The sequence below is a fragment of the Phalacrocorax aristotelis genome, chromosome Z (assembly GCF_949628215.1).
Source record: "Phalacrocorax aristotelis chromosome Z, bGulAri2.1, whole genome shotgun sequence".
NCBI classification, from domain to species: domain Eukaryota; kingdom Metazoa; phylum Chordata; class Aves; order Suliformes; family Phalacrocoracidae; genus Phalacrocorax; species Phalacrocorax aristotelis.
The window spans coordinates 56,855,830-56,868,822 of NC_134311.1; the positions used below are offsets into that span (position 1 = coordinate 56,855,830).

The 12,993-nt window shown below is 36.4% G+C and overlaps 1 protein-coding gene across 2 annotated transcripts in view; it reads left to right on the top strand.

The window, feature by feature from the left end:
* The window catches only part of JMY (junction mediating and regulatory protein, p53 cofactor), a 66,130-nt gene extending 53,574 nt beyond the window's left edge, over positions 1-12,556 (top strand). Inside the window, exons 7-11 of one of the 2 annotated variants that reach the window (XM_075079342.1) lie at positions 1,901-1,987; positions 4,504-4,599; positions 5,864-6,410; positions 8,776-9,086; positions 12,455-12,556. In XM_075079342.1, the coding sequence (XP_074935443.1) occupies positions 1,901-1,987; positions 4,504-4,599; positions 5,864-6,410; positions 8,776-9,083 (1,038 nt within the window). In that variant the 3' untranslated portion in view covers positions 9,084-9,086; positions 12,455-12,556. Of the gene's footprint in view, positions 1-1,900; positions 1,988-4,503; positions 4,600-5,863; positions 6,411-8,775; positions 10,344-12,454 lie in introns of those variants that run through there. The other variant, XM_075079341.1, reaches the window with a different exon arrangement.
* Positions 12,557-12,993: the final 437 nt, after the last annotated feature.

Consider the following 12,993-nt stretch of genomic DNA (forward strand, 5'->3'; position numbering starts at 1 on the left):
CTGTAATTAGTTGATTCAGATTTCTAATACTGCACTGCAACGTGTTTTCACTCGCTCCTAGTCTTTTTTATTATTTCAAGTCATAGAGAACTAATTACATTAAAGTAGATTGTTTATTAGTACAAAGTCACCATCAAATACGTTTTGGTCAGGTTTATCCTCTTTACAGGCTTAAAATATCTCTCATTATTGCTCTTACTCAGGAATATTTAAATACTGATGCTAAAGAGAAAATGTTTCATGAAAGTGTGCCGCCCCAAGTATTTATGAGACATATCAAAAAACACAAACCAAGCCTAATATAGGTTTTCTTATTATTTTGTATTACTTTTTTATATCTCATAACATACATTCCTTATCATTTTAGAAGACTTTTAATGGAACTTAGCACATAACTACAGAATAAACTATAAAGTAAATCAGTAGTGGCATTACAAAAAGGTTTTCAGATTCTCTAATAATATTATGAAGCTATTGCTGTGTCTTTGAAATGCAGAAATGAGGTGGTTTGAACTTTTGCAGCTGCAAATCAAATGGATTATTTTCTAGCTGTAATAATTAAACTCTTTTCATCAAGGAAAAAAATTCCACAAACAAGCATAAACCCCAGCAGTGTTTAGCTATATATATATACACACCTCTGATGAAGCTGGGACAGTATTTTCACAGAAACTTACGCTCTTGTTAGAGTGTTACTTGTATACCATAGCAAGATTGATGGTCTCCTGTCGTATAGAGGAACACCGGCTACCTTTTCATGTGATCACAGTATGTCCCAGGCCAGCTGTAGGAGAATATAGCTTTTTCTGCATTTCCAAGTGTTGAAAATTGTGGACTTCTTTTATCCCTCCCCTTCTTGTTTTTGTCTTTCTGCCATTACTGTAGTATCTTGCTTAATGTCTGATAACTCCATCAGCTGCCCCAAGCAATGCTTTCAATGGCAAAGCTCCTGTCTGGCTCCACCCACTAAGTCAAGGTGACTGATGTCTGGGAAGCCCATCACCTTGGTGGTGTTCTAGCTGCAGTCACGCTCCAAATTGCTTCCAAACACTCTCCCCTCTTACACAGCGAAGAGATATGTTTCTAACTACACATCCGACTTCGTTGTAGTTCTGTGTGGTGCTTATACTGGGCCTGACTTCATTGCCCATACTGTATGAGGTCCTGGTCCTCAGTGTTGTCCTGTGAACTTGTCGGTCTTGTTGCCACGCTAAATGCCCGCACGTGACTGTTCCTTTGTAACTGATACTTAATTCAGTTTTTTGTTATCTGCCTGAAATTTGAGTGTCACCTTGTTTCTTGTCATCTAGTGTAACTTTTTTTTTCCTTAACCTGTACTTATTTGCAGGCAATGTAATAAATGCTTGTTTTTAAACCAGACGTTACCGATGTGAACTCGGTATAATAAGTGAACCTGCTGTGCATACATAAAATTTTAACAATTTTATTAATGTTTGTGCTTGCAGATTATACGTGCAAAAGGTGAACTGACACTTGTAAATGGGAAGCTGCCTAGCTGCATAAACAGAAGTGTGTAGTATATCTCAGAGTTAGTTATTATCCATGTACACAAATACATGGAGTTACACAAGGGTTTTGTGAAGTATTTGACAAAGCGGTGTTTGTTGACAGTTTTTTACTGGGATCATGGAGCAGACTTCTCAAGCAGCTAATACTTTTGTGTGTTCTTTTGACAGTTAAAAAGTGATAGGTGTGGGTATGTCTGTCTTGGTTTTGTTGCCATTTTATGGTTATATTGTACGTTAAATTAGCTTGTCTGAGATAGGCTTTGTAATTCTTATTTTTCTAGTTTTTAGTGCTATTTGCTAAATATGACATTATACCCTGGAAATAATATTTGAAGTTCATATTTTGTAGATAACTTTTCATGTCCTTACAGGAGATCTGTATTGCAAAGCATAATGAAAAGATCCAGCAGCATCACCAGAGTGAGGAGGAATACAAAACGCACCATACTGTTCAGCTAGTAAGTTTGTTTTCTGCTGTTGAGTTTAGCCTTTAGTTAATAGCTTGCATTCCTCATTATGTATTCATTAGAAGAGTATTCAGAGTGATAAGTGTTTTAAAAATGTAGTGTATATCCCTGACTGTTGCACCATGGATTTCGGTATCGAATTATGCTGGTAAGGGGGAGTATATAGCTGTGTTAGAATGACATTGAACCCAAGCGAATAAAACAGTTCTTAAATGCTAGGTTCACAGCCTAAGTGATTACTTACAGGGTTAGTCTACATGCAGTTTGCTATCATGTGCACATAGATGATTCTAGACGTCTCCGAGTACAGTGTCAGATATGCTGAAATGAGTAAGGAAACCCATACACATTTATTCTTGAATCTTAGTAAGCTCGTTTATTAATTTTCTTGTTTCTACAAAAGAAATCACTTGAATTGTGTTGCATAAAGATATAGTTCCAGTTGTATGCTCCACAATTCTCTGCACAGTCTCATCACAGAGAATAAGCTAGATAGTCTGACTCCTGTGCTGAACAAAATAGACTTCATGTTAAAGAATATTCACATTCCGGACTAGGTCTTGGGAGCTGATATACTATCAAGATCTAATAAAGATCATTGACAAAGATGCATTAAAATCCAAGTCTCTCTAATTCAGGCTTCAATTAGATTAGTGAAAGTGATTCTATTTCATCCTTATACATTTTTAACATTGATACCTTTATCCAGGAAGTCAGCTGGATAATTTATTTTATTAAAAGGCTACTTGGAAAGACATTACATATTGGCATACTCTTCCAGGACATTGGAAAAATATTTTTTGTTTGTTTTTACAATAAAGCAAATGAATTTACTGTGTGGATTGTAGTCCATTTATCACTTCTAAAAACAATACTTGACAAAGCTGAAAGGCTTTGTTATCTCTCAAACACTACAGGGGTTTTTCGTTATTTACTTTATGGAGTTGCCTGCTTCATTATATAAAGAACCTTATGCTAAATTTTTTTGTCTTCTGCTAATAATGTGACTGAAAAATTCTGCTGTTACTGTAAAATAGGTTTTCAGCTACTGGTTTTCATGAAGAATTCTGAAAAGATAACTTCAAGCGTGTCCAAGCCTGAAACCAAATAAGAATTGCAATTTCACTATTCTTAATTAAAAACAAACAAACAAAAATGCAAACCAAACCTAACAAAAAACACCTTGACTTTGTGACTGCTTCAGGAGAAGTGTGATCTGACTGCATATGCAATATGCAGGTGTGGTGGTAGAACTATCCTTTCTTCATGCTATAATCTTTTCCTCATGCTTCTGTTTTAACTTCTTTGCTCCATTGCTCTGTTATTTTCTTTCACTACATGCTTCTATTCTCTTTCCCTTTTCCTGTGTCCTGTCCTTACTATTTTTCAGGCATGTTCTCCTTTTCCTCTCCCTAATGCATCTATATTTACCTCCTTCCAAATCATGGGAGTTGACCGTTTATGAAGGACACCAGGCCACTAGCTGACTTCTGAAAATGGCAGGCAGATACTACTTTTGTGTTGATTTACTGACAATAAAAGTTCACATAAGGGATAAGAATGTTTAACTATGATAATGAAGACGGGCTTTTAAAAGTAATGGTTAATCCTGTGAGTCTTTTAATAATTAAAGCTGCTGTTTCTGCTCAGGACTTTTTCTTTATATTCCCCTATTCTATCACTTTCCTGATAACTTCTGATCTTGCATACAATGACTTTATCCATCTGATAACTAGCATTCACTTTCAGTCAAACTGACTGAAGTGTAGTGTTTTGCTGAACTTTCGTGAAAATGGTTGACTAGTTAAAGAAGGTGGATCCAAATGTGTATTTTTACAGAGGTAAGTTCCTCAAACAAGAAAAAAATACAACTCTTTTAGGTGCAGGGATGAGCTTCAATCCTTTACTGAAGTAAGATGATAGAAGATCAAGCCATATTAAATAATGAAAACTTAATTAAATACAAAACTTCCATTTACTGTAGTAAATTATAATGGAAATGTTTACTTAATTTGCTCAGTATTGGATTCAAAACTTGGTGACACTGAATTCTGTGATGTCTTGCACTGTGAAAATACTAATATGACTTGTTTTAAATGGGCAACCTTGTAATTTGGACTGTCATTTTGTTCTTGGAATGAGAGAAGATTTAATATGGGTTTGCTGCCTGGCTAATTTTTATCATTTTTAATGTAAAAGGCTTTTTCAGTATAATATTCTGTCACATCTCTAGGTAATTCTCATCTTTCAAAGTAACAAGTCTTCAAGTGTTCCAATTCCAGATTAAAATTTTTTTTACTGAGCTTTGCTTTTCTTTGAGATTATAAAACATGAAATGCATAATGTTTTTTAAGGGGAAGACGAAGGCCAAGTGTTGAAGTTCAGAAATGTGTTTATTTGAGAAGTAGATTGTTATACTAACAATTAATAGAGTTATTCAGTTTTTTTAATGATGATACACATAGCATTGAATGTAATATTTACATGTTTTCCATATATTTTCTCAGAAGCGAAATCAGTTACAAGATGAGGAAGAAAGAAAGAGCTCCTGGGTTAGTCAGGAACGACAGAAAACTCTGGACAGACTTCGCACATTTAAACAGGTAACAGAAGAAGAGTTGCTCTTTTCCACCACTTTATTTTGCAAAAGAAATTTTCACTCGTTCCAGGACTATACTATGCTGTTAGCCATTCTTTCTCATTGTGTAGTTCACTGTTCTTCAGAAAATTTACAACAAAACATGGTATTGGTAGTAACAAATTCCTCTGGCCGTTACATTCCCAGTGCCGTACTAAGCTTCTCTTAAATCTACATCTTGTGACAAGACACTTAGCAAATGTTCCTAAAAAAAGTATAACCTAAATGGTATTTCCCACAAAGAGCATTTCCATCTGACATACCCCCACTACCACTGTTTGCTAGAACACCTGCCAATACCTGCCCTCTACTATTATAATGGAAATATTAGAAAACAGATGGGAGGTGGAATAAAGGGGAAGGAATAAGGAAAGGGGTGAAAGTGCAGGAAAAGAGAGGCTATTAATTGGTGAAGACTTTTTCATATAGGTATGAGAAGTCTCTTTATTGGAGAAGCTGTCTGGCTCAGCAGTACGCTGTTCATATCTTTTAATAACAAAGCCTTATTGTTTGCAAGGCTCTTGAATAGCATAGCTTCTGTAAATTAGAGCAGGCTTACTTATTTTTACCAGCAACTGTTAATGAACTGACTTTATGTATGAGCATGTTTATATTGTTATGATCTCTATTGCTTTAGGCCTACCACAACTGTGTAAAATGTTTTAGACCTGTCTTTCAGAAGCAGTTTAAATTTTTGCATAAAAATGGCTATGGATTGAACTAATATGAAAAGGCAGATATTGAGGCAACAGATTAAAGAACTAAATTAAAAACGCTTTGAAAAGTCTCAAAATGTTTGATGTTTTCAAGAGATATCCTTTCAAGCAGTATGATTCACATGTAAGGCCAGAGTACTAGGTCAGGGAAGACTATGTTGCAGAGGGAGCCATTGACCAGTTTTAGAAAAGGAAAGCAAGAGGGAATTTTGATTTTTAGTTTTCAGAAAAAAACAGTTTTGAATATACAGTCTGGTCCTTAGTGAAATCCTAATTCTCACCCATGTATATCCCTGACTAGACCAATCACATGTAAATTGTGGCTTAACCAAGAATAAAAGTTAAGAAAATTGGTCATTTTTGCATAAAGGTAAGGATGTATTTGCTTTGTTTTTACATCCAGAGCAGATGAATACTACTTGTCAGAAAGGCAAACCCTAATGACAGGTACTTAGTATCTAGAATAGTGCATAGTATGTATTTATCTAATTGTCTATAACTTACTCACTTTAGCGGTACCCTGGGCAAGTAATACTTAAATCAACCAGACTACGGCTGGCGCATGCAAGAAGAAAATGTGCAGCCAGCTCAGTGTCCTGTGTCGATCAGCCTCAGTCTTTGCCAGCAACTATACAAATCCAAGAGAAAAGTGAAGAGGTGGAATTGGAAAATGCCGTTCAGCCTTTGCAAGTGCAGGAATCCATAAGCTTAGAACAACTTCAGGATATCTCATTACCTCCCAGTGGTGTTACCTCTGAACTGCCTCATGTTAGTACTTCTCCACTCACCAGTGATGAGCTTCAACCAGAAACTGTTACTGTAGTACCACTTCCACCCCCGTTGCCTCCTCCACCTCCGCCGCCACCTTTGCCCTCCAAGGAAGACACCACCAAATCCTTAGAGAAAAATGACAGCTTTGTTAAACGTCAGAGTGAGGAGAAAGGAGTCCAGCACTCTTCTGGTGTCCCACCAGCATATCTGTTTGACAGCAGTCAGCTAGTCAGTGCCAAGAAGAAGCTTAAGAAGACTGGTGATCTAGAGGGTTTACAGAGGAGGAGAGGTAATGTTTTCATTTCTGTGTATTTAAGTGTAATGTACATCAGTTCCCCTTTTGAATTGCTCTGTAGAAAAGTGTATGCTGTGATTAATTTATAATTATTAATGGGAAAGTTGTTAAATCAATTTCAGTTGACAGATACCAGCAACTCAAAGAAATGCTAGGGCCTTTACGACACTGTGCAGTATACTTGTTCTGTTAGACAGAAAACATTTGTGAAACTGATTCTATGATATACCACGTTAGACTAGCTAGAAGATGGAGCTAAAACGTTGCCTAAAAGAATCTTTCCCTATCTAGTTTACGGCCAGCACTGCGGATATTATATGCTTCACCTGAGGGTGCAGTGGTTTTTTTAATAACAGAATTTTACACAATTTATAACCTAGTAAAATTAATACTTGTCTTGGGACATAGGAAACCTTGAGAACGCTATCTTCAAGGTTTCTTCAAATTTTCATATAAAAATCCACAAACCCTCAAGTACCCTTGAGAGCTGAGTAAGAATATGTATTTTTAACTACAACTGGAAATTAAATCTGTAATCATTCAGCAAAGCATGTTAATAAATAGTTAAAATATCAGAAAGTTCTTAGGAAACTGAGGAGAATGAATAGAGCACAGAGCTGAGCTGGGAGATCTATTACAACTTGTTGCTTCTGTGCTACTTGTTTTTAACTGTTTATCCTTTATCCCATATATAAAATGGGGAGAATAGCAGCTATGTTTGAACAAAATAATCCTGGTGTTTGGGTGAAACATGCTATATTGGAGCTAAGTTTTTGTTTGAAAATCGGGGATGGGATTTTCAAAAGTGCTCCGCTGACCTACTTTACTGGAAGTCACTGAGAAGTACCTCAAGTGGGCCGCAATTCACACTGCTGTAATATGGCTGTAATAACATTTTATTAAAAATTCTATCTGGCTCTGTCAATTACAGCTAGATAAAACATCCCTCCATCAACATTTTTCCCTCATCCAGATAAAATCAAAATTATAACTGTGTTCATCAATCAGAAACAAGAGTGTTTCCTTTAGAATTTTCCTTAAATGACTGAAAACCCTTGAAGCAACTGCTTAGAGAATTCTTAAGCTCTTAGGAGTCTTGCAGGTCACAAGTACAGTGTCTTAAGTTCATTTTCAATTTTGATGCTCTGTGCTCCATCTTCCTCTTTGTATAGTCCTATTGTTTATTTTTCTGGTACTCATTTTAACTAGCAATTTTATGTAAGGCATGTGTTGTGTGTGCAATTTGATACACATCATAAAATGACAAATACAGAATCAAACTATATCCTCCCCCTTAAAAGTATTGTTAACGTCTGCAGCAGCACTCTACCTGCTGCTCTCTATTCCCTGAGATGTTAGAAGTTTCCAAGTGGCCTCAGAAATGTGTCTCTGTATGACAGACCTGTGTTTTACAACCCTTCCTCCTTCAAATGTGCAGTCCTGTGTTGTTGTTATTGTTTTTTCTCTTTTCCTTGTGTCTATTCCAACTGTCTGGGCCATTAGTCTGATGGACAAAGCCCACTCATAAATGAAAAACAGGTTTTTAGAGTGTACTCTACAATATACAAAAAAGAACTGTAGATGGATATTAATCTATTAATTGATACATACTGCACATTGTATGTGCTAGTGTATGCAAGTTATTTCAGACTGTTCTACTTTATTATTGTGCATTCTCTGGAATGGAGATTTTACCTACTTGTAGCTTTTCAAAAGAGCCAAAGCCTGATTTTTATTTCTGCAGGATTTGTCATGAAGTCTTAACTCTTACTTCTCTGTTTTCATTAATTATAAAGGAAGGGAATTTATATAGGTACACTGTGCCTAGGTGCTAATACATACATGAATCCAGAGAAGCAGGAAAATACATGCTGTTGCAGTTGACTATGCTGCTGCTTCTCTTCCTGGCATGTAGTAACAGTTATACAGTAGGTAAAGTCAGCCACAAAATGCAAGTGCTGAGAATGGACTGCACAGTCCGATATTTATGCTACAAACTCATTACCCAAGTTTCAATCTCAAGAAAGATAATGTAATAAACACTTTCATTGCATTGGTTTCATTGCAGCTATTTTGATTTTCCTGACTGGAAGCAGGAAAGCTGTCTTGTTCAACAAGTTTTACTACCTGCCTGACAGGAGGTTAAGTGGTTTCAGATATTATAATTGTCTGTATAAACCAGTTTTGACCTGATAATAGGGAAGGTAAATTTAGAGGCTAAAACAATGGTGGATCTGCCATTATACTTATGGTACGGGACTATCACGTTACATGGCTACTTTTTGGACTGTAGGAAATATAAATGAAGACTGATAAAATTCAGTAAAAATAATACTGAAGGTTTTTTGATTTACTGCAGTGAGTTCCCCGATGGATGAAGTGCTGGCATCCTTGAAACGTGGCAGCTTTCACTTAAGAAAAGTTGAGCAGAGAAGTCTCCCTCCTTTTCCTGGGGAAGATGATAGCAATAACATCTTGGCACAGATCAGGAAAGGGGTGAAACTGAAGAAAGTGCAGAAAGATGTTTTGAGAGAATCCTTTACAATTCTGCCTGATACTGATCCTCTGACAAGGAGCATCCATGAAGCACTGCGACGAATTAAGGAAGCCTCACCTGAATCAGAGGATGAAGAGGAGAGTTTGCCTTGCACAGACTGGGAAAATTAACCTGTAATTAACCTACATTTAAAAAAAAAAATATTTCTTCAATACTTTTTGTATAACAATAGCAGCTAAGCCTCAGGTTGTGCGTTCTAGGAGACTTAGTATGAACGTGACTAAACTGTCTGGCGTCCAACATGGTAAAACATGCACATATGAGTTTAGTATCACTGACTTTTCAAAGAATTTAAGGTTTATAGTAAGGAAAACTTTTTTTAGGCAACATCTTAGCCTTTTATTGTTTGAATACTTTTGCTGAATATTGACAGGACTGCTTCTATAAAAAGCTCTATTCTATTTAGTAAATTTGAAGGGACTGTTTGCAGCTTACCAGAAAGCTTTAAAAAGCTTTTAAGTAATGAAGCAGCACAATCACTCTTGGACACACCTTGTACTTATTTTCTAATTGCATCTTGCCTTGTAAAAATTTAGCATGTTTATCACTTCAGACTGAATAGGTCAAAGTGAAGGATGATTAGACTTGGCTGCTGAACACACTGAAATCTCATTGGTTACTCTGTGTGACTGATTCTTTGATAGCTTGGTTTCAATTTGTAAACTGTCTGACTTAATTGACTTTCCAGACTATAAACAATAAATATACAAATATAAATTATTACTTCTGCTACTCATATGAATCCCTTGAACTTGCATTATCCTAAGCTACAGTGCCTGAAAGTATAGATATTAGATTTCAGCAAATGAAGTTAATGATTTTGGAACAAAACAGAAATTGTCAAGAGATGAGTTTTCAAAATTATGGCTGCATCAGTAGCGCAAAGAGGTTCTTGATTACAACAGCACACAGCACTTTTTCTGTGGTGGTTCTTCTCTGCTACTGGCATGTGGATGAACTTAAGTCTCAATGAAAGCTCCCACTAAACTTAAAATTTGGAGAAAAGAGAGGTATGACAATCCGTAAAGAATTTAAAAATCTGGTTCAAAATGAAATACTATTTCAAGATAGCGTATGGAAGACAAGTATTTATAATCCTTGCAACACAGGTACCAGTAGGAAAAGATAACCTTTTCAGAAGTTTACAATCAGGCATTTCTACTCTGGTTAGTTATTAACATAGCTGGAGAGTGACTTGACAAAGTGCTACAGCTGTTGAAGAAGTGGTGGTGACTTAGCACATATCTGCTGAATGTTGTTGTGATTATGAAATGCTATGTCTCAAATCGTTCCTTTGGTATGCTACTTCAAAATAATAATGTTTAAAATTCTTAAAAGGAAAATAAATGCTGCCTTTATTTCCTCATGAACTAGCAATTGCCACAGTAATGATTTAATACTGTTATAATTATGGCATGCTCCTTCTATTCCATACCAAATGTACTGCAAGTTTTGGAATTGAAAATCCAGGAGTGGAGGTGTACTTGACTCTTGCTGAATCTCAAAGTGAAAATAATCTTGCTTGGATGTAACTTTTTTTCTAGTAACTTGCATACTGAAAACCCCCACTACCACAGCCCTTCAGGAATGAAGTGACAGCTGTAAGAAAAGACATCCCATGGAATTGACTTGGCTTTCTAAGTGCAATTATTCTCTTTTCATTTCCTAGATAACTAAGCAGATTTAACATTGAGATTGGACTTTATGATTTTAGTTAATCTAACTTTCTTTGGGATCTCGTTTGCATTTTTTAGCAAGAATACTCTTTAGTACTATGGGTCATTTGAGGGGGGAAAAAAAAAAAAGGAAGGAATTTATGCAAGAGTGACTGTAGTTGGTGGACCTCCTAAACATTTTCCACTGGAAGTGTATCTTAAAAGTCTTATGTGTATGTTGCCATACAATATAAATATAGGTTTTCCTCTGCTATCTTTTGTACCTCGTAGAAGTAGTTCAGAGTGCAAGTTGAAAATCGCTGCCGTGCAGTACCTCTAGTGCACTGGTTGTTGTCTGGCTTTTACCAGTCTACAGTTATGGTATCTTCCCCTTTTAAGGATGCTAAGGATGCACTCCTGTCACATGCTGAGGTCCTATGAAATCACGTGGACCTAAACCAGGATGCAGTGTCAGAATTCCGAGTCTGTGCTTCTTGGAGTTCTTCATGTATCTTGGACCTGCTTTCTCATACCAGTATCATATTTCACTTTGAAAACAATCCTGTTTTCATGGGATGAGACTGTTTAACAGATAGTACAGATTTCATTGAAAGTGGTTGTACAAAATAGCTAACAGCTCAGAAAGGAAAAACGGGCCCCTGCTATGGAAGCATGTGAAATAATGTGGGAGAGCAGAGACTGAGACAAAGCCCTTGTGAAATTCAGCTGAATAAATACTTTTCACATAGATGAGTGTGCTTTCTTGAACATATTGACTGGTTACCCAGAGTTTATTACACAACAGTAAAATCTAATGAAAGTGTGTTGTAGAAACAGCAGATCAGTATTTTGTACTATGAGGTTATCCATTTAATACCATGCTTAAGGATGACCTGCTGATTTTCAACTGTAAGCTCTGCACATACAAATAAACAGCTGTGCAGAGGTTTTAGGTTGAAAACAGTTATACAAAAGTGTATTGGCACATATGGTACAAGCTATGCTTAAGACACACAGATGCTGGTAGGCTAAATGTAATGCAGTTATTTGCCTTAGAAATGAAGGCTATATCTCATTTAATGATGCATGTTCATCAAGTGCCAAAAAGTGTCTTAATGTATGTGCAAGGAGTATGAATAATGCCCACTGCAGTGGTTTCATTAATAACTGAAGTTTGAAGACAAAGTAATAGTAAGTAATTCCTGCAGGTTATCTAGTCAGCTCTTGTACTATCTGCTTTATGAGTCAAGTTCTACATAAAGTTATGACTAACTTTTTTTAAGAGCAATTCCTTCCTTACTCTAAACCACGTACAAAAATGTTGAGGCATTCTGTGTGTTGGAAGTACAGCTGAACAAGCAGTATAAAGATGCAGTAGCTTCTGTATGAAAAAGCAAAGGATTACTGGTTATCAAAAGTATCCCAAGCCTACCTCTGTGTGTGTGTGTGTACATAATGTTACACATAAATGACTGTAGTACATTAAGAGTACTATAAGTAAGGCAAAAGCTGGGTTCCTGGGAGTGATGGATAAGAAGTGAGCTTCTGTTCTCCGTAGTCTTCTAGTCCAGTATTTTGGGTCTCTTCAAACTCTCTTCTGCATTCACTGCCAATAATACCAGAAGGCAAAAAAGATCTGGTCATATTCTGTGTGTCCTGGCTCTAGAGTTAGTGTGTCATTACCCTGGGAGTAAAGAGAATCCAGGCTTTTGAAGAGACCGCTCAGTATTGCAAGTTGGAGTTCTCTAATACGTTTATCAGAGAGTATCTGTACAACCGTCTAGCTTTTCAGATGTTCCTTCTTTTTTTTTTTTTTTCCCAAACAGGTGATTAACAGCCACTGATGTGAGAAAAGAAACCCCAGTTGAAGATTACTTTTCTTCTTCATATCTGAAAATTCAGAGCCAGCAGTTATGACCATCAATTCCACATGAGGCTTTCTTTGGCAAAGAAATGGTCTTTCTTTGGCAAATGATTCAGTATATGGAAAAAAAAATTGCCTGAAATGTTAATTTTTGGGTCACTTTTTTCTTTAATTTGTTCCAAAATTCTGGTTTGGGCAGAAAGCTAAGTTGTTAGGTGCACATTTTATCTAATCAGGAATGCCTGATTCTTAAGCACTTCTTATATTTGCATTAGTAATGTGTGGCCAGTTAAGTGAGGGGGGCATTCCGAGTTGGGAGAATACTTGCTTTTAGAGGAACTTTGGGATTCGGTCGAGACATCAAACCAGTTATAAAACCTCCCCTTCACTGCACTGAATACATCGTCTGCTTGAAAATCCAATTAAATAGCTCCTTGCAGAGAAGCTTGCCATGTAGCAGTGTGATATTCCAGAAAGAGCAGACTTCCTAGTTGCACTAGT